The 17,979-nt window shown below is 31.7% G+C and overlaps 2 protein-coding genes across 2 annotated transcripts; one reads left to right on the top strand and one right to left on the bottom strand.

Moving 5' to 3' along the window:
* Window positions 1-11,945: 11,945 nt before the first annotated feature.
* LOC136783686 (uncharacterized) lies at window positions 11,946-13,954 on the bottom strand. The gene is made up of 6 exons (XM_066743938.1): window positions 13,803-13,954; window positions 13,380-13,731; window positions 12,874-13,074; window positions 12,451-12,814; window positions 12,095-12,352; window positions 11,946-11,974 (listed from the first exon to the last, which is right to left on the bottom strand). Exons 1-6 carry the CDS (start codon window positions 13,952-13,954, stop codon window positions 11,946-11,948), a joined length of 1,356 nt encoding a protein of 451 aa, XP_066600035.1.
* Window positions 13,955-14,594: 640 nt separating this feature from the next.
* LOC136783685 (uncharacterized) lies at window positions 14,595-16,483 on the top strand. Its single transcript, XM_066743937.1, has 5 exons — window positions 14,595-14,746; window positions 14,818-15,169; window positions 15,475-15,675; window positions 15,735-16,098; window positions 16,197-16,483. Exons 1-5 carry the CDS (start codon window positions 14,595-14,597, stop codon window positions 16,481-16,483), a joined length of 1,356 nt encoding a protein of 451 aa, XP_066600034.1.
* Window positions 16,484-17,979: the final 1,496 nt, after the last annotated feature.

Below are 17,979 nucleotides of genomic sequence, written 5' to 3'. Positions count from 1 at the left end.
AGAGAGAGAGAGAGATTGGAAATATCATTAATTTTCAGTTCATGCCCCTCTAGCAACTTTTAATACTTTTCGAAACCAATTTCAAAACACAGATATTTAAGCAATTTAATTCAGTTTAATCAAGATGTAAAATTTCATAAAGTCTATTACTTACCAGATGCAACTGCGTTCAAAGCGAGAAGAAGTATTGCATAATGGTTAAACATCGTTGCTTCGGTTTATGATTATGAAACTTTGCAGGCGTACTTATACAGGGTGAGGCACTTAAGCCGCCCCAAAATACGAATGCCGAAAGAGGTGTATCTCTTTAACTATAACAGATATTCAATTTTTCCATAGGACATTTTCGAAGCCTCTTGTTATTTGCTTTCAGAAAGGTTCTATGCAAAAATTGAATATCTTTTATAGGTGAAGAGATACGCGCCTTTCTGCATCCATATTCTGGGGCGGCTTAAGTGCCTCACCCTGTATATGGGGCATTCCATGTCAAATCACTGAGTCGCGGACCCGACCATTTTTTATTTTCTTGTAAATTGTTTGTTTTGAAATAATCACAAAAAAAAGCTATTATGCAAATTTTTAGAACTTTTCATTAAACTTTAAGAAAGTTACGAATTTTTGAAAATCTCAGAATCTTTAACGTTTCCGAGTGTTCAAATGCTTGTAACTTTTTGAAAAATAAAGATATTTACATGATCTAAACGCCATTTTTCTCGTCTTGAATTGAAGTTTCTTCGAGAAAAGTGAAGCAAATGTAACTTTTTTTTATCTATGATTTTTTTCCATTCTAATCAAAGATTTATGTTTCCGACTACAAGCATCATTTTCAATATTTTTGAAAAAATTATTTAAAAACTCTATGGTTTAAAACTTAACTTTTAAGCCAATCGCTCCTAATGAAAAGTTCTAAAAATTTGCATAAAAGCTTTTTTTTGTGATTATTTCAAAACAAAAAATTTACAAGAAAATAAAAAATGGTCGGGTACGCGACTCAGTGATTTGACATGGAATTCCCCAAATATATATATATATATATATATATATAGGGTCTTTTCCTAACAGCGGAGCATAGGAGATTCGTGTTACTTGACTATAGCACTCGGAATGATCGAATCTGAGAGCGCTGATTGGTCAATATTACGTAGTACTCTGGGAAATTGAATCGTTCCGAAACGTCAACAGAAATTAAATAGGCCTAAGTTAGCTGGTGGACAATTCTTTTCCACATCGCGCGGCTTACCTGCTATTGTACCGAGCCCCAAGCAATAAACTGAAGGTAATAAACCGACCGAAAATGACGAATCCTTATATACCTGTACTCAAATTGGCAATCGAAAATTCTAATTTTAATATTATTAATTAAACATTTTTTAAATTGTTATCAATGCATTGCTTTTATTTTTAAGATGAGAATAAGCCCAAACACGAGACTAATCGGACGATTATTTCTATATTAGATGAATCCTGTAGTTCTTATTTTATTAAAATCTAATGATACTTTATTTTATTTTGTATTTCTTTTATTTAGTAAATTAAGATAAATGAAAAATAGCAGAAATAAATCATTAAAAATTATCAGCGTTAATACGATTTCTAAAAAAATAAGAATTTTTCATCCTTTATCAAATTTCCCAGCTTAATATGTTTCAAAGCGATAAGCGAAAAACATCACCTTCTTTATTCATAACTGCTTTCGGCTACTTTCCAACGCTTGAAACGTAAACAAATTCTGATCAGCTGCTAATATGATTGTTGTTGATATTCTTGAGATGTAAACACAAATAGAGCAGTTTACCTTATTTAGAATACCTTTTAACGGTTATATAATATAGCCATGACATAGATCATACATATGAAATAATGTGTGTTGATTCGGTTTGCTAAAATTTGATTGTTTACATCTCATGGAGAAACAAGACAATAATATTACCAGCTGTCAGTCGTGCGTTAACTTATATAGAATCCAGACATATAATAAAGTGAAATTATATATATATATATATATATATACAAAATGAATGATAACGAACTATTGTTGGTGAAAAAAGGAATGGTTATTGGTATGTTTTTATGTGGTGTAAACAACAGAGTGATATCAGAACAGACGGAAATGAGGGAAAGGTTAGTGTCAAAATGGATAAATAGATATAAAGAAAATGGATTAGACGAACTGAGAGACAAACGCAAAAACAATTTTCGATTGAGCAAAACAACAGCGGAACAAGACGCAACAATAGTAGCAGCAGTGGATTTACAACCGTTTGAGCCATCAGCTAGAGTTTTAGATACAGTGGATAATTTAAACATTTGTGCAAGAACTGTAAGAAATAAGTTGCACAAAGCTGGAATACACTGTCATCGTCAGCGAAAAAAATTAAATTAACAGCCCAGCACAGAGAAAAAAGAATTTCATTTGCAACTAATTATTTAAGAGTGGCACCAACATGTTGGGACAATGTTGTATGGACTGACGAAAAAGTTTTTGTGTCAACGATGGATGGCAGAATGCACGTGTGGCGTCCAGACGACAAAAGATTTGACAACAAATACACATTGTAGAGAGACAGAAGCAGCAGAATCTCTATTGCCTTTTGGGGCTGGATGACGAAAGATGGAGTAGGAGAATTACATGAAATTGAAACGAAAATGAATTCAGAAGTTTACTGTAACGTTTTGGAAACTGTCATGCTTCCTACAGTGAGAGCAGTTTATCCTGAAGAAGATGTTCCAAAAATTAAATTCGTACAAGATAATTCCAGCGTTCATAGTTCGAACATGACAAAAGAATGGTTCGCCGAACATCCGGAAGTAGAGCTAATTGACTGGCCAGCTAAGTCACCTGATTTGAATGGCATTGAAAATATTTGGGGCATAATGACAAAGCGATGGAGGCCTGAGCAAGAAAGATCGACGGCAGCATTAAGAAACCACGTTTTACAAACATGGGACGATTTGAGAAACGACCCATCGTTTTGTAAAAACTTGGTCGACTCGCTCCCTCGACGTCTTAATGCTGTTATAAATAGTAATGAATACTCTATTGGCTATTAAGGTAAGTTCTTTCATTTTCTAATAAAATTATACAATTTCAAATTTGTAGAGCTTAACCTTTTTCTTCGATTGTGTGTGTGTGTGTTCATTTTAATTTAGCGATGTTTTTTGCTTGGTCCTTGCCGTATTGTCATCATGGCCCATCTATACTCAATATTTTCAAACGGGTTGACGCTGCCAGTTCATTGGATCTGCTTTCGGAAGTTTGGGAAATCATTCTTTTGGAGTTCGACCATCTTGCACGAATTTAAAATTTGGGGCATCATCTTCAAGAAATTCTGTGTTCACTGTGGAAACATGAGTTTCCTACCTGTTGCAGTAAACTTTTGAATTTATTTTTATTTCAATTTTATGGACATTCTCTTAATTCCATCTTTTGTTATATTCTGCTGTTTCAGTCTTTCGGAAATATTCGTTACAATACATATGCATTCTGTTATCCATCATTGAAACAAAATCTTTTTCTGTCAGCGCATACAACATTTTCCCAAAATTATGTTGCGCTCTTAATTATTTAGTTGCAAACGACATTCTTTTTTCTCTGTGTTTTTGGTTAGATTAATTTTTTATTACATGATGGCAGAATATTTTAGCGATGTGCAACTTATTTCTTACAGATCTTGAACAAAAATTGTAATAATCCACTGTATTTAAAACTCTAGCTGGTGAATCAAATAGTTGTATATCCACTGCTGCACAACAATTTTAATATTATAGCTCACTAATTTTAAACTATGACAAGGCCTCTATACAGCCGCTATATATATAATGTATTTATTTTAATTTTTGACCATATAGAACTTATTTATTTATTTATATATTTATTTAATGTAAGTTCAATATACTTTTATTATATGACAAGGCCCCTATACAGCTGATAAAGGAGAGATATATTTTTTTAATCTATGACGAAATTGAACTTATTTATGAATATTTATTTATTTATTTATTTATTGTAAGTTCAATACTTTTAATATATGATAAGGCCCTTATACAGCTGTTATAAAGATAATGTTTTTTCTTTTACATTTGCTGGCGATATGGTCAACAAATTATATTATGTTAATATATATGTATGCTTGAAAAGATTAATTATAATTCTTAATATTTATTTATTTATTAACGAAAAATTATTTATTGGTATATGTATTCAGTGATACTTATTAAATCTTAAAAGAGTCCGTATATTTTAAGAAAGAGCGAAAAATTAAGTTTGTAATAAAAATGTTATTAAAAGATAAATAAATATTTCTTTCATGTAAATATACAATTAAAAGATGTGTAAATACTTTAAATTCCTATCTAAATTGCTCAAAAAAAAGTTTCATTAGAATTTAATAAAATAAGAATTACAGGATACATCTAATACAGAAATAATCGTCCGATTAGTCTCGTGTTTGGGCTCATTCTCATCTTAAAAATAAAAGCAATGCATTGATAACAATTTAAAAAATGTTTAATTAATATTATTAAAATTAGAATTTTTGATTGCCAATTTGAATACAGTTATATAAGGATTCGTCATTTTCGGTCGGTTTATTACCCCCAGTTTATTGCTTGGGTCTCGGTGCAATAGCAGGTAAGCCGCGCGACGTCGAAAAATCTTGTCCATCAGCTAGATTAGGCCTATTTAATTTCTGTTGACGTTTCGGAACGATTCAATTTCCCAGAGTGTACGTGCAGGCTGGCCTATAGCACACGCCTCACGTACGCGAACGGACCCATGGCTGTCTGCGTGTCGCGTCACGCGCTCACCAGCACGCACGGACACATCAGCCCAGTGCCATGGTCGCGTTCCGACTGCCTGTTATGGCAGTCTGCGCACGACTTTCGCGCAGCCTGCTTGAAGCGCGTAACCAGTGTTCAAGCCAGACTCGATGTTCTATCTCCCCTCCTCGTGGGGACTTATAGACACGGTCATTCTTTTTAGGAATCTCCGAAGCCGCTTCTCCTTATCTCAGGTTGCCTGGTTTGTTTGGCATGGTCCTGCCTTACTTCCCAGGACAACCTGGACATCGTTTCCTGGAGTGCCGGTAATTTCATTCGGGCCTCTGCCTGTCAACGGGGTCTATCCTTGACGTTAGCTATAATCCACTAGTGAGCCTATCTCACAAGTCGGTAACGCAGGGATTAATAATATCCACTGTTCGGTAGCTTTTATGTTCCTTATTCGTTATCTCGTATACGTAACGGGGAACTTCGTTACAAGTTATTAAAACTATTTAAAACAATAAATATATTTATTAACAATTTATCGCAAATCTAAACATTTTTATATGCGTTTTCACATAAAATATAACTCTTTTCGAGTATTTTTGTTTAATCATTAACTCTTGTATCTTTATTAGTTTGGAAATAGTCTTTTCAAAGCTCACGCGGTTTGACAATAAATTAAAAAAATACTAAGCAAAATGCAGCGAAAATAGAGCAATATCTTAACACGAATTAATGTTTTTTTTTCAACATGTTCCTATAATTCTCCAAAAATGGTGTCATCAGGATTCTTCTGATTTCTCGCCTAAAATTATTTCTGAGATTTTTAAACTTTTGTTCTATTTTATACTTCAATTTGTGCAATGAAACGAATACTTGAAATAATTTTGTTAACCCATTCGAGACGACAATTTTTTGCGAACACGGTCCTCACAGGATCGAAATTTTTTTTCCTGTACTTCACAGATTTCATTAGTTCCAGAAATTCTTATTTCGCAATTAGTTTACAAAGAATAACTGATAATTGCACATTACTGTTATTGCACACACGGTGTGTAATCAATCTGGAATGGGTTAAATTAATATCATATATTGTAACGTGCAATTTTGTTTTACTTTGGTAATTTACATAATAAACAACGCATCATGTTAAAATCAACATTGTTTTTAAATTATTTGAAAATGGACTGAACTTTTCGGGCACCATGTATATCGTTAAGAATAATAATTATTAGTTCTCAAATTTTATGTTATTTTTTATATAATATTATACGAATTTGTCAAAAATTATAAACGCCACAGTATTCGAATATTATTTCTAAAAACTTTGGTAGGTAAAAGAGAGTTAAGAAACTGAAAGCAAACGGCTGAGAAAACGAGTACAATAAACTGAAAGAGAAAGAGGTAAAGAAAGAAGATAAAAATTCACACGATTTTTGTGGTATAAAAATCAGCTCAGTCGTTCTCAATCATATAGTTGCTATTAAATTTACGAATAGTCATGAGATTCTTCAAATTTGAAACGTTGACAGCGTTTCTTCTGCTATTTTCTAGTTCTGTGGTGTCAATAACCATGGCATTTTCTCATGATACGAAACACCCTCATTCTCACCATAAAGATCATCGGTTCATCGTTGTACCACCGCATGGGAAGAAATGTCCACCTGGAATGAAGTATGATGGGAAAGAATGCAGACTCAACATTCCTGTGTAAAAAAATTAAAAGATAGCTGATGAGAAGTCGTCTACTTATGTATATATATTAGGGTGGCCATAAAAAAAGAAAATTTTTTCCGGTGCTTTTAGTTTGTTAAGAATGATGAAAAAAGAGGAATCAAATTTTTTTAGATTTTTTTGAAGCCGTTAAATGGTGCCGATATCGTTTTTAAAATTAAAAATTTAGATTTATTGAAAACGATTTAACAAAATTATAAATTAATATTGTGCTGGATTAATGTTTTTTTTATGACATTTTCTTGTAATTTAACTAAAGGAGTTTTCAAAGCACAATATTAATTTATAATTTCGTTAAATCGTTTTCAATAAATCTAAATTTTTTATTTTAAAATCGATATGAGCACAATTTAACGGCTTCAAAAAATTCTATAAATTCGAGAATCTCTTTTCTTCATAATTTTTGACAAATTAAAAGCTTATTGGAATTTTGGTTTACATCTAACCTCGAAAAAGTGGAAGAGCATCGGATTTTTAACTTTAAAAACGATATCGGCACCATTAAACGGCTTCAAAAAAATCTAAAAAAATTCGATTTCTATTTTTTCATCATTCTTAACAAAATAAAAGCACTGGAAAATTTTTTTTTTAATGGCCACCCTAATATATATATATATATATATATATATATATTTACAGATGAATGTTGTAAATGGAGAAAAAGAGACACGTAAGACCAAATAGAAGGAGGACTGTGAAGAGTGCTTATAAACAAATTTTGTAGTGTAGGGTAAATAAGAAGTACTCTTATTGACAGTAAAAGATCTTACAAATTGTATAACATAAAACTGTATATGTAATAAAATATATATGAAGAACAAAAATTTTTACTGTTTCCTACACATTAGATATATGAAATTTTACACTCAATTTGCAATAACTGCATTAAAATAATCACAACATGCAATTTTTCATATGATTTTATCCAGTTTTTTGAAAATATATGAACGCAACAGTATTCATATTTTTCACATTGAAAAGTTTCGATGAAAAAAGTTAGAAAACCGAGCCTACCATGAACGAGTGACTGAGAAAATGTACTCTAAAGAAGGATAAAAAGAGACAGGGAGAATAGATAAAAATTCGCACGATTTGCATAGTATAAAAATCAGCTCGGTGCTTCTCAATTGTACAGTTACTATTAAACGCACGAGCAGTCATGAAAATCTACTTGTCTGACAAATTGGCAGCTTTCCTACTGCTGCTATTTAGCGCTTTGCTGTCTACAACCGTAGCTACCGGTTCTCTTGGTGGGGGCGTCGGTGCAGGCAGTGATGGAGTGGAAGGCACAAACCCAGCTCCAGAACCACCCGTTATCCAAGGTCTCCCGAAGAAATAAATTTTTCACCTGGTACAATTAAATTTGAAGATGGCTGGAAGAAAAATATCTATAGGTATATGAAATTTATTTAGCTTTTATTCAGGAAAGCATAAAGCTGTTTTGTACATTTCAATCACGTTCATTTCTTTCATTTCGTCATGACACACAAATGCATACTTATGAAAACTCATTATACAAGTTAAGACGTTCTAGAAAATAGTTTGAAAAGAAGTCTGTATTTTCGTAGCTATGTTATCAAGCATTATTAACCCATTCGCTGCCAAGACGAGTATAATACTATAAATATGTAAAAGTCTTGAAAAATACTACAAATAAAATTTTTTACAAGAATAATACTTCATTTCTTATAGAGAGTAATCTTACAATAACACTCAAAATATAAATGGCAATGGGAATGACTTCATATAATTTAGGCTTGGCAGCGAATGGGTTAAGGAAAGGGGACTGATTTGGGTTACAGATTAATAAGGGAAGCTGTAATTACGTCATTCATCACTGTCATAATTAGAAACGAGATAGTGGATGTCATTGAAGAAGAGGAACGTTCTATACCTATCCAGGACACATATCAACCTAAGTCCAGATTACGACATATAGGAAAAAATAATTTATAAAAGAATATGTTACTTTTACCAAACAACAACAACAGAAGTTTTTCTGTATTATGTATTTTTAATAATTAAACCTGTTGGATATAAATAATGTGAATTATTTATTCTTAGAATTCCAAAGTTTGTTGTGTATTGTTGAGTAGTCGTATGTTTCATAAAAGCTATATATAGAATATAATTTTGTTAACATTTTCAGTGAAAATACAAAGGCTAGAAACAACAATTCTGCTCTGATACCTATTTTTTATTAGTGTCAGAGTGTGATAAGAAATTGATCATTGAAAATATTTATAACAAATAATATATGCATTACAAATTATCACAAACTATCATTTGTTTTTTTTTTATATATGTTTTCATAAAACATAACTGTGCCCGAGTGTTTTTTTCCAATCAATGTTTCTCGTATCTTAATTAGTTTAAAATAGGAAATAGATTTTTCAAAATTTCATGATTTTGCTATAAATCGAAAAAATATTTTTATCTCCGAAATCAAATAAGATTTTTAACTGTTGGTAGATCTAAAAGTCATGTATTTTCTTTTGATTTAGTGCAATTTTTTTATCAAAAATAAATAGTATTATTTTCTGAAAGTAAAAGTACAAATTATTTAAATAATTTTCTTGAATTTAAAGTTTCTCCTAAATACAGTTTTTTATATTCTAGACATTTTCAGTTCATATATTATCTCTTTAAAATAAAGGTTTTTGGTAATAAAGTTCCACAAAATAACTCAACATTATATGAATATTAAATGTTTAACCTAAGATTCACTTAGTTCCTTATAATACGTTATCAGTAGTCTGGAAACGTATAATACATAAATATACAAAAATAAATATAACATAAATAATATCGAAAAAGTTCAACATTTTTCATTTGCTGGTATATGACCTGTAAAATATACGCGTGGGGTGTGGAACGAACACGCAACGCGTGGGCCAGACTTCCGAGTTGTGACGTATGGAACTGTGGAGTGAGAAATGGATTCATCGTTATGCAGCGTGTGGGTCAAACACGCGAGTTACGACCGTTTCGAGCTTAAGGGGATGCATTGAGCGACTCAAACACTTATTCAAGTTTATATTCCAAACTATTAGGAATATGAACTTTTTTATAGATATTAAATTTACTCTTTTGACTGTATTGAAGCGCGTTACAAACTCGGTTTCTCAAAATTATAAAAAAAAATTTTCATAAAAATTATAAATACTTGTATTTTTGTTGGTCATAATAATAGTGAAAATTCGGCCTTGTAGCGCGCTAAAGAAAAGTTCTATGAGTAATTTGAGACCAAGAAAAAACAAATATACCTAAAATTGTGGAAGATTTCTTTGAAAAACTAAATTAGCTATTGAAAGACAAATTTTACACTGTTTTACCGACGGAGAAGTTTCACAGTGCGTTAGACAAGCACAGGCCTATTAGCTCTCTCGCTTAAGAAGGGGTACCCACTGGTAGGGGGTCAAATGGCCTACTTTTCGGTGGGGATAAAATGGTGGCCAGATGAACTCATTTCGCTAAAGAGTGTCATATCTATGTTTTTCACATGAAAATGTTTGAAATTGAAAGATCTTGCAATCACGTGGTTTCCAAGTACATTCAATGCCAAAAATATAGTACAAGTGTATAAATGTCATTTAGAAGTTCATAAACAATATTTTGAGAAAAATATAATTGCTTAAAATTTATTGAAGGCAATTAATTCGGATCACATAACAAGTGACACAATGGAATATAATTGTTAGATAAGTAATTTAACACTGTATAATACATTAAATTTATCATACTTAGGAATGAAAACTTTGTGATGCCTTAATATTTATTATGTTTTAGGAAAAAATAATGATGAATCAAAAGGGATTACCAACTCTCTCTCTCTCTCTCTCTCTCTCTCTCTGCAAACTTGCTCCAGATAATTGTTATATCAAAAAGTATGAAATTAAAAGGGTGCGTCTATCAGATGAGAAAGTAAAAAATACAGCTGTTCTATCAAAAAATACTTGTTCCAGAGATGAATTTAAAATTATTAAAGTAGGCCAGAATATACCAGCAGTTCTGTATATTAGTATTTAAAATATAGACCATGGTAATGTATTTTCTATTTTGTTTAGTTTCTTATGTCTATCATATTTAGATTAAATAATTAAATCTTCTTGTTGGTGCATGAATGTACATCACGCAAAACCATATGAAGTTTGTTCGAATGAATTGTGCAGTTTTGGTACATTAAGGGTTGATGGTTTTACCCAGACATCTGCCAATAGATGGAAAAATCGGTCCTAAGGGATTTTAATCCTCCAGATGCTCGACAGGTAAAGGGATTATAAGAGTCTTTAAATAATTCACCTATATCGACTAATAGAAAAGATTTAAAATGAAAAAGAGTTTCTTAAATTAAAAATTATATTTAACTTATTTTGAGAATGGTGAAACTTGTAGGTTTTAAATGCAGAGTGTATATAAATTGATTAAATTATACTTTTTAACAGCCCTGCCTGGTAACTACAGCATCTTGGATAGTGTGGCTGACATTCTTTTTGCAGAATCACCATATCAGATTAAAATTATAGATAGTGGGTATGAATTGCTAATGCTAACACAGTTATTTTTTTAAATGGGATCTATACACTATTAATATAAAACTTTATAGAATCAGCAGATACAATGTGGATGCTACAAAACAACAGCTCCTCTTCTTCTTGTATTTAGCAATGCATACACGGTATTCGAGGTCATCATCATAGAGTCATCTAATGGCGAGGATGGCGAGCTATTTAACACAAATCTTATATAAGAATGGTACGCTATTATTATTCGCGGATTAATAAATTTTTAAGTTTTTAATTGGTATGCTACTTAAATCATCCCACAGCATGTACATAAAAATTTGCTTATATAGCAGTCATTGAAAGCTTATAGGATATTTCTCAGAATGCAAATAAGGGAGGGATGAAATTTCAACAATTTTCTATAAATATTTGTTAGTTTCCATACTTTAGGGCAATTTAAACAGCGCACTTTATATTAAAACGTGGAACATTTTTAAAACAGTGATAAATGTAACTATAGATATCCAATTTTTCCAAATGGTACTCTGAAGCTTGATTAAAAAGTTTAATCGGGAAACTCATGCAAAACATTAGACAATTTTGATTCTTCATTCCTAGTAAAATTATTGAAATAAATAGCTTACGTGCAATTAATATCATACTCTTCTCGTTAGCTATAGGTGATATGAACTCCGCCAGGCCCAATGTCAAGGTTTCATCTGCATAAAACCAAAGAAGTATTAATTAGATATGATGGATATTGTAAAAATCTAGAACCAAAAAAATAACCCGAAAACTGTATGTATTTAAGGAGAAAATCTGTAATAAATATCTACAATGTAGTTTCAAAAATCAATTAAATGACTGTATACTGATTTGATTTTCAGAGAAGCGCTGAAGGAGAAAAAATATTATTCCCTTAAATTTTGTAAATGAAAACTATCATTTTTCATATTTCCTCTGAAGAACTTCTAAAAGCAATATGTGTAAATTTATCATTTAATCAAGGCGTTTACGAGATATCTGAATTTCAGATTAGAGAAAGGTGAGGAAAATATATGCTTATATGAATAATTTAATTGTTTTTTTACCTTTGTTCTTTATGATTCCTTTAATTTCTTTCAGAACTCTTTCATTTTTAAACACTGACGTATAAAGGAATTCATCAACTTTGTGCCTCTTTATGTCATCATCCAATAGTTCCAACTTCTCTAAATTGATCTGACCTTTTTCCAGCCACTTATCAAAATTGATGTCGCTTCTCCTTCTGTTACTATTTTTTATATTTAAATTATTTTTCAATTGGCTTATTTCTACTATACTCCTCGTTATCAAATCTTGTAGTTTTACTATGGATGTTAAATGAAATATTAACAAATTATAAAGTCTATAATTGCGTACTCAATAGATAGTAAATCCATTAAGTTAGAAGGGGAAATATACTTACGTATAAATTTGTAAAATTTAGGCCTTTGTTTCATTAAATTATTTAAGGATCTGTGGTAGCGCTCCTGATTATTGTTGGTCCTTACTTCAGTTTTAAAAACGCTAAGCACATTTGTGTCTACCTTGTTTAGCCAAAAATTTTCAACATATTTAAATAATTTTTTCAATAAATGTATTGCAGCTAAGTCCTCATTTGCATTGAAACTATCTTTTATTATTGCGTATCCTAATTTCATGGAGAACGAAGGAAGTAGGGGCAAATTTAGAATTTTGCGCAAAAGGATAACTCCTTTAATTCGCGTCTCAATTTTGGTATTTTTTAAGGCTTTAAATATACACAACATCTTAGCGTATTTTCTAACATTCTGAAAAAAACATATTTTTTAATTCCAACTGCATCATTTAACAATCAATGTCAACTTACATGTACGTAATGAAAGAAACAGCCTTTAATTGTACAATATGGGTAGACTATGTGAACAGCATTCTGCAATGCTAGCTCATAGTCTGCCATAAAACTCTGCACATGGAAATCTTTCATTATTGATTTTTTTACAAATTTAAAAACTTCTAAATAACTTTCTTCCGTTTTGTTTGTCATCAAAACCCAGACGCATGGTACAAACTGAAACATTTTAAAATGCTTTAATATTAACAAAATACCTAATCTAGGTGTAATATATGTTTAAAGACTCTATGCACAAAGTGGCCGCTTTACATGCCTAAAACATTAAAACATAGACGTAAAAAGAGTTTATCTTGTTAACTATAGAGGAAATAATAATATTTTTTATTTATGAATTTTTGAAGTCTTTTCCATTTGCATTCAAAAAGAGGTCTTAGATAACAGAATAATATTTAAAATTACGCTTATAATTGCATCTTTACGTTCTACGTTCTGAGACATCGGAAATGCCTCGCTATACATACCTTATTATTGAATTTACCCATTATAGTTAATAATTGATATGCGTCTTTTAAGTTAGGCCTTGAATAATACGTGGCATCTAGACTGAAATGTACGGTTTCTTTCATCATTTCTAATAATTTTATGTCGTATAAAAAAACCAGATATCCTGAGTTTACTTCTTGCACATCTACTGATATTGTGTGCATATTATCATCTATTATAAAATTGAGTGCATTACGCCAAGCCTCACTTTTGCCAATTAACCTTATGTCTTTCAGATTTTTTGGATTGTATGGGATTGTTTGATTTCTATTTCTTTTCAATGTGCTTTTGATACTTTTGAAGCTAATCATTGCACACGCTTCGATATCTCTACATATAAAGGGAAAGGAAAAAATGGAATCTTTTATGGGGGAACGTTAAAAAATAATCAATGCTCTTACTCTTTCATTTTACAATCATAAGCATCTCTTAGGGAAACGGGTGTCTTTTTTACAAAGTCGATTAGCTCTTCTCTAAATATTGCTGATTTTACATATTTACTCTCCTTTAAATGATTATGAATTCTTATAGCACTGAATTCATTATTAGTCATCTTTGCGCTTCCAGAACAATTTCTTCTTTTACATTTGAGATAACTACAAACACAGAAAATATTAAACCACTGTAACTCTTTAGAGATTTTTTGATTAAAAATATATAAATTACTGACACCACTTCATTTCCTGTTTTATCTCTTTTTTTGACAGTTTTATAATAGCAAAAACCATCCTCATACACAATTTTCGTGGTTTTTTTTAAATTATTCATTGTAGGTACTCTTAATTATAGAAATAACAAACAGAATTATCTTTTTGTCTTCACACGATAATAGGCGAAGAAATAGCAAATGAGAAACGCAATAGTAATAAAATAATTGAATGATCTTTCTTTATTGTCATTTGCTATTTCTCCGCCTATTATCGTGTGAAGACAAAAAGATAATTCTGTTTGTTATTTCCATAATTAAGAGTACCTACAATGAATAATTTAAAAAAAACCACGAAAATTGTGTATGAGGATGGTTTTTGCTATTATAAAACTGTCAAAAAAAGAGATAAAACAGGAAATGAAGTGGTGTCAGTAATTTATATATTTTTAATCAAAAAATCTCTAAAGAGTTACAGTGGTTTAATATTTTCTGTGTTTGTAGTTATCTCAAATGTAAAAGAAGAAATTGTTCTGGAAGCGCAAAGATGACTAATAATGAATTCAGTGCTATAAGAATTCATAATCATTTAAAGGAGAGTAAATATGTAAAATCAGCAATATTTAGAGAAGAGCTAATCGACTTTGTAAAAAAGACACCCGTTTCCCTAAGAGATGCTTATGATTGTAAAATGAAAGAGTAAGAGCATTGATTATTTTTTAACGTTCCCCCATAAAAGATTCCATTTTTTCCTTTCCCTTTATATGTAGAGATATCGAAGCGTGTGCAATGATTAGCTTCAAAAGTATCAAAAGCACATTGAAAAGAAATAGAAATCAAACAATCCCATACAATCCAAAAAATCTGAAAGACATAAGGTTAATTGGCAAAAGTGAGGCTTGGCGTAATGCACTCAATTTTATAATAGATGATAATATGCACACAATATCAGTAGATGTGCAAGAAGTAAACTCAGGATATCTGGTTTTTTTATACGACATAAAATTATTAGAAATGATGAAAGAAACCGTACATTTCAGTCTAGATGCCACGTATTATTCAAGGCCTAACTTAAAAGACGCATATCAATTATTAACTATAATGGGTAAATTCAATAATAAGGTATGTATAGCGAGGCATTTCCGATGTCTCAGAACGTAGAACGTAAAGATGCAATTATAAGCGTAATTTTAAATATTATTCTGTTATCTAAGACCTCTTTTTGAATGCAAATGGAAAAGACTTCAAAAATTCATAAATAAAAAATATTATTATTTCCTCTATAGTTAACAAGATAAACTCTTTTTACGTCTATGTTTTAATGTTTTAGGCATGTAAAGCGGCCACTTTGTGCATAGAGTCTTTAAACATATATTACACCTAGATTAGGTATTTTGTTAATATTAAAGCATTTTAAAATGTTTCAGTTTGTACCATGCGTCTGGGTTTTGATGACAAACAAAACGGAAGAAAGTTATTTAGAAGTTTTTAAATTTGTAAAAAAATCAATAATGAAAGATTTCCATGTGCAGAGTTTTATGGCAGACTATGAGCTAGCATTGCAGAATGCTGTTCACATAGTCTACCCATATTGTACAATTAAAGGCTGTTTCTTTCATTACGTACATGTAAGTTGACATTGATTGTTAAATGATGCAGTTGGAATTAAAAAATATGTTTTTTTCAGAATGTTAGAAAATACGCTAAGATGTTGTGTATATTTAAAGCCTTAAAAAATACCAAAATTGAGACGCGAATTAAAGGAGTTATCCTTTTGCGCAAAATTCTAAATTTGCCCCTACTTCCTTCGTTCTCCATGAAATTAGGATACGCAATAATAAAAGATAGTTTCAATGCAAATGAGGACTTAGCTGCAATACATTTATTGAAAAAATTATTTAAATATGTTGAAAATTTTTGGCTAAACAAGGTAGACACAAATGTGCTTAGCGTTTTTAAAACTGAAGTAAGGACCAACAATAATCAGGAGCGCTACCACAGATCCTTAAATAATTTAATGAAACAAAGGCCTAAATTTTACAAATTTATACGTAAGTATATTTCCCCTTCTAACTTAATGGATTTACTATCTATTGAGTACGCAATTATAGACTTTATAATTTGTTAATATTTCATTTAACATCCATAGTAAAACTACAAGATTTGATAACGAGGAGTATAGTAGAAATAAGCCAATTGAAAAATAATTTAAATATAAAAAATAGTAACAGAAGGAGAAGCGACATCAATTTTGATAAGTGGCTGGAAAAAGGTCAGATCAATTTAGAGAAGTTGGAACTATTGGATGATGACATAAAGAGGCACAAAGTTGATGAATTCCTTTATACGTCAGTGTTTAAAAATGAAAGAGTTCTGAAAGAAATTAAAGGAATCATAAAGAACAAAGGTAAAAAAACAATTAAATTATTCATATAAGCATATATTTTCCTCACCTTTCTCTAATCTGAAATTCAGATATCTCGTAAACGCCTTGATTAAATGATAGTAGTGGTAGCTAGGGGGTTCCTGTGACACGGTGGTGAGGGGAGTGCGGGTGTGCGGGGGGAAGTGTCTTGGGTTTTCCTGTGACACGGTGGTGAGGGGAGTGCGGGTTTGCGGGGGAAGTGTCTTGGGTTCCTGTGACATGGTGGTGAGGGGGGTGGGGGTGTGCGGGGGGAAGTGTCTTCTTAAGAGCTAGGGTTTATTGGGTGATGAGGAGGGTGCGGGTGTGCGGAGGAAATGCTTTGGCTATGGGGAGTGAGAGAGAGAGAGAGAGAGAGATCCCTCTCACCCTCTCTTTCTCTCTTAGAGTCTCTCACCCCTCTCCCATCAGCCTAGGGCCCGGATGGTTAATTATCCTACGGGTCCACTAGTTCTCTAAGGCTTACCCCCTCTCCCATGTCACTAGGGTCCGGATGGTTAGTTATCCTACGGGTCCACTAGTTCCCTAAGGGTTACCCCTCTCCCATCACCCTAGGGCCCGGATGGTTAGTTATCCTGACAGTTACCCAGAGAACTTTTTTTTGTATTTTAGTTGGTGGAGGAAAAAGTTTCTTTTTTCTCCACTAGGTGGCGATCACGAAAATTACTGGGGCAGCTACACCGCTAGGGGTCCTAAGCATCTTACGGACTGCCATTTTTGATTTCTTAGTCCTGCCCTCGGAGGGTCTTTTCTCCCTCCACATACTTATCCTAGACCCTCCCACTATTTTCCTACTATGGACCCGCCATTTAACTTGATTTCACATTTAACCATTTTTCTTCCCTCTCAACCTACCTCTACACCATTGAAGGGTCTTTTTCCCTCCACATACCCATTCTATTCCCTCCTACTATTTTCCTCCTTGGGTCCTTCTTTTAATTTCACATTATACCTTTTTTGAACCTTGGGTACAGATTCCTTTTTTCTTATACAAGCTGTCGATAAATATAAAGTGAAAAAATATGCAGTATCAAGTGATTATTAATTTAGCGTATAGACAGAATTCTCCAGTAATTCATATAATTACAAGAATAATAGATGAAATTATGCAAAATTTATCACAAGCGGTAAATGAAGAAACAATCGAGACGCATGGAATGGAGTATGAAAATAGTAAGTTATTATGAATGAGATTGCATCATACATTTTTCTAAAATCTGATGATTTTTTACAGTAACACGCTGTATACAACTGTTGATGAGAGGTATCAGAATGATTGAGATAGAGGCAGGGATAATTCCGCAGGAAGAGGAGGAGGAGCAGGAGGAGGAGGAGCAGGAGGAGGAGGAGCAGGAGGAGGAGGAGGATGAGGAGGAGACAACGATGGAGGTAACAAGGGCAGAAGAATAGCTTGATATTTTAAAATATTATATGTTAAAACTCTTTTTAGTTATATATATATATATATATATATATATTGAATAAAAGTATTATATGTTAAATCTTTTGA

Source organism: Prorops nasuta, unplaced genomic scaffold (genome assembly GCF_024137725.1).
Source record: "Prorops nasuta isolate Cenicafe-Biocafe unplaced genomic scaffold, Cenicafe_Pnas_1.2 PNAS00035, whole genome shotgun sequence".
Classification (NCBI taxonomy): Eukaryota; Metazoa; Arthropoda; class Insecta; order Hymenoptera; family Bethylidae; genus Prorops; species Prorops nasuta.
This window is presented reverse-complemented; position numbering and strand designations above follow the sequence as displayed.

Coding starts and splice junctions, on each gene's coding strand:
- LOC136783686 (XM_066743938.1), bottom strand. CDS start 13,954: ATGACTAATAATGAATTCAGTGCTATAAGAATTCATAATCATTTAAAG. Junction 13,075..13,379: donor TGGGTAAATTCAATAATAAG/GTATGTATAGCG, acceptor AAAATGTTTCAG/TTTGTACCATGCGTCTGGGT. Junction 11,975..12,094: donor AGGAATCATAAAGAACAAAG/GTAAAAAAACAA, acceptor TATTGCTTTTAG/AAGTTCTTCAGAGGAAATAT.
- LOC136783685 (XM_066743937.1), top strand. CDS start 14,595: ATGACTAATAATGAATTCAGTGCTATAAGAATTCATAATCATTTAAAG. Junction 15,676..15,734: donor GTTTCTTTCATTACGTACAT/GTAAGTTGACAT, acceptor TGTTTTTTTCAG/AATGTTAGAAAATACGCTAA. Junction 16,099..16,196: donor TAAATTTTACAAATTTATAC/GTAAGTATATTT, acceptor TAACATCCATAG/TAAAACTACAAGATTTGATA.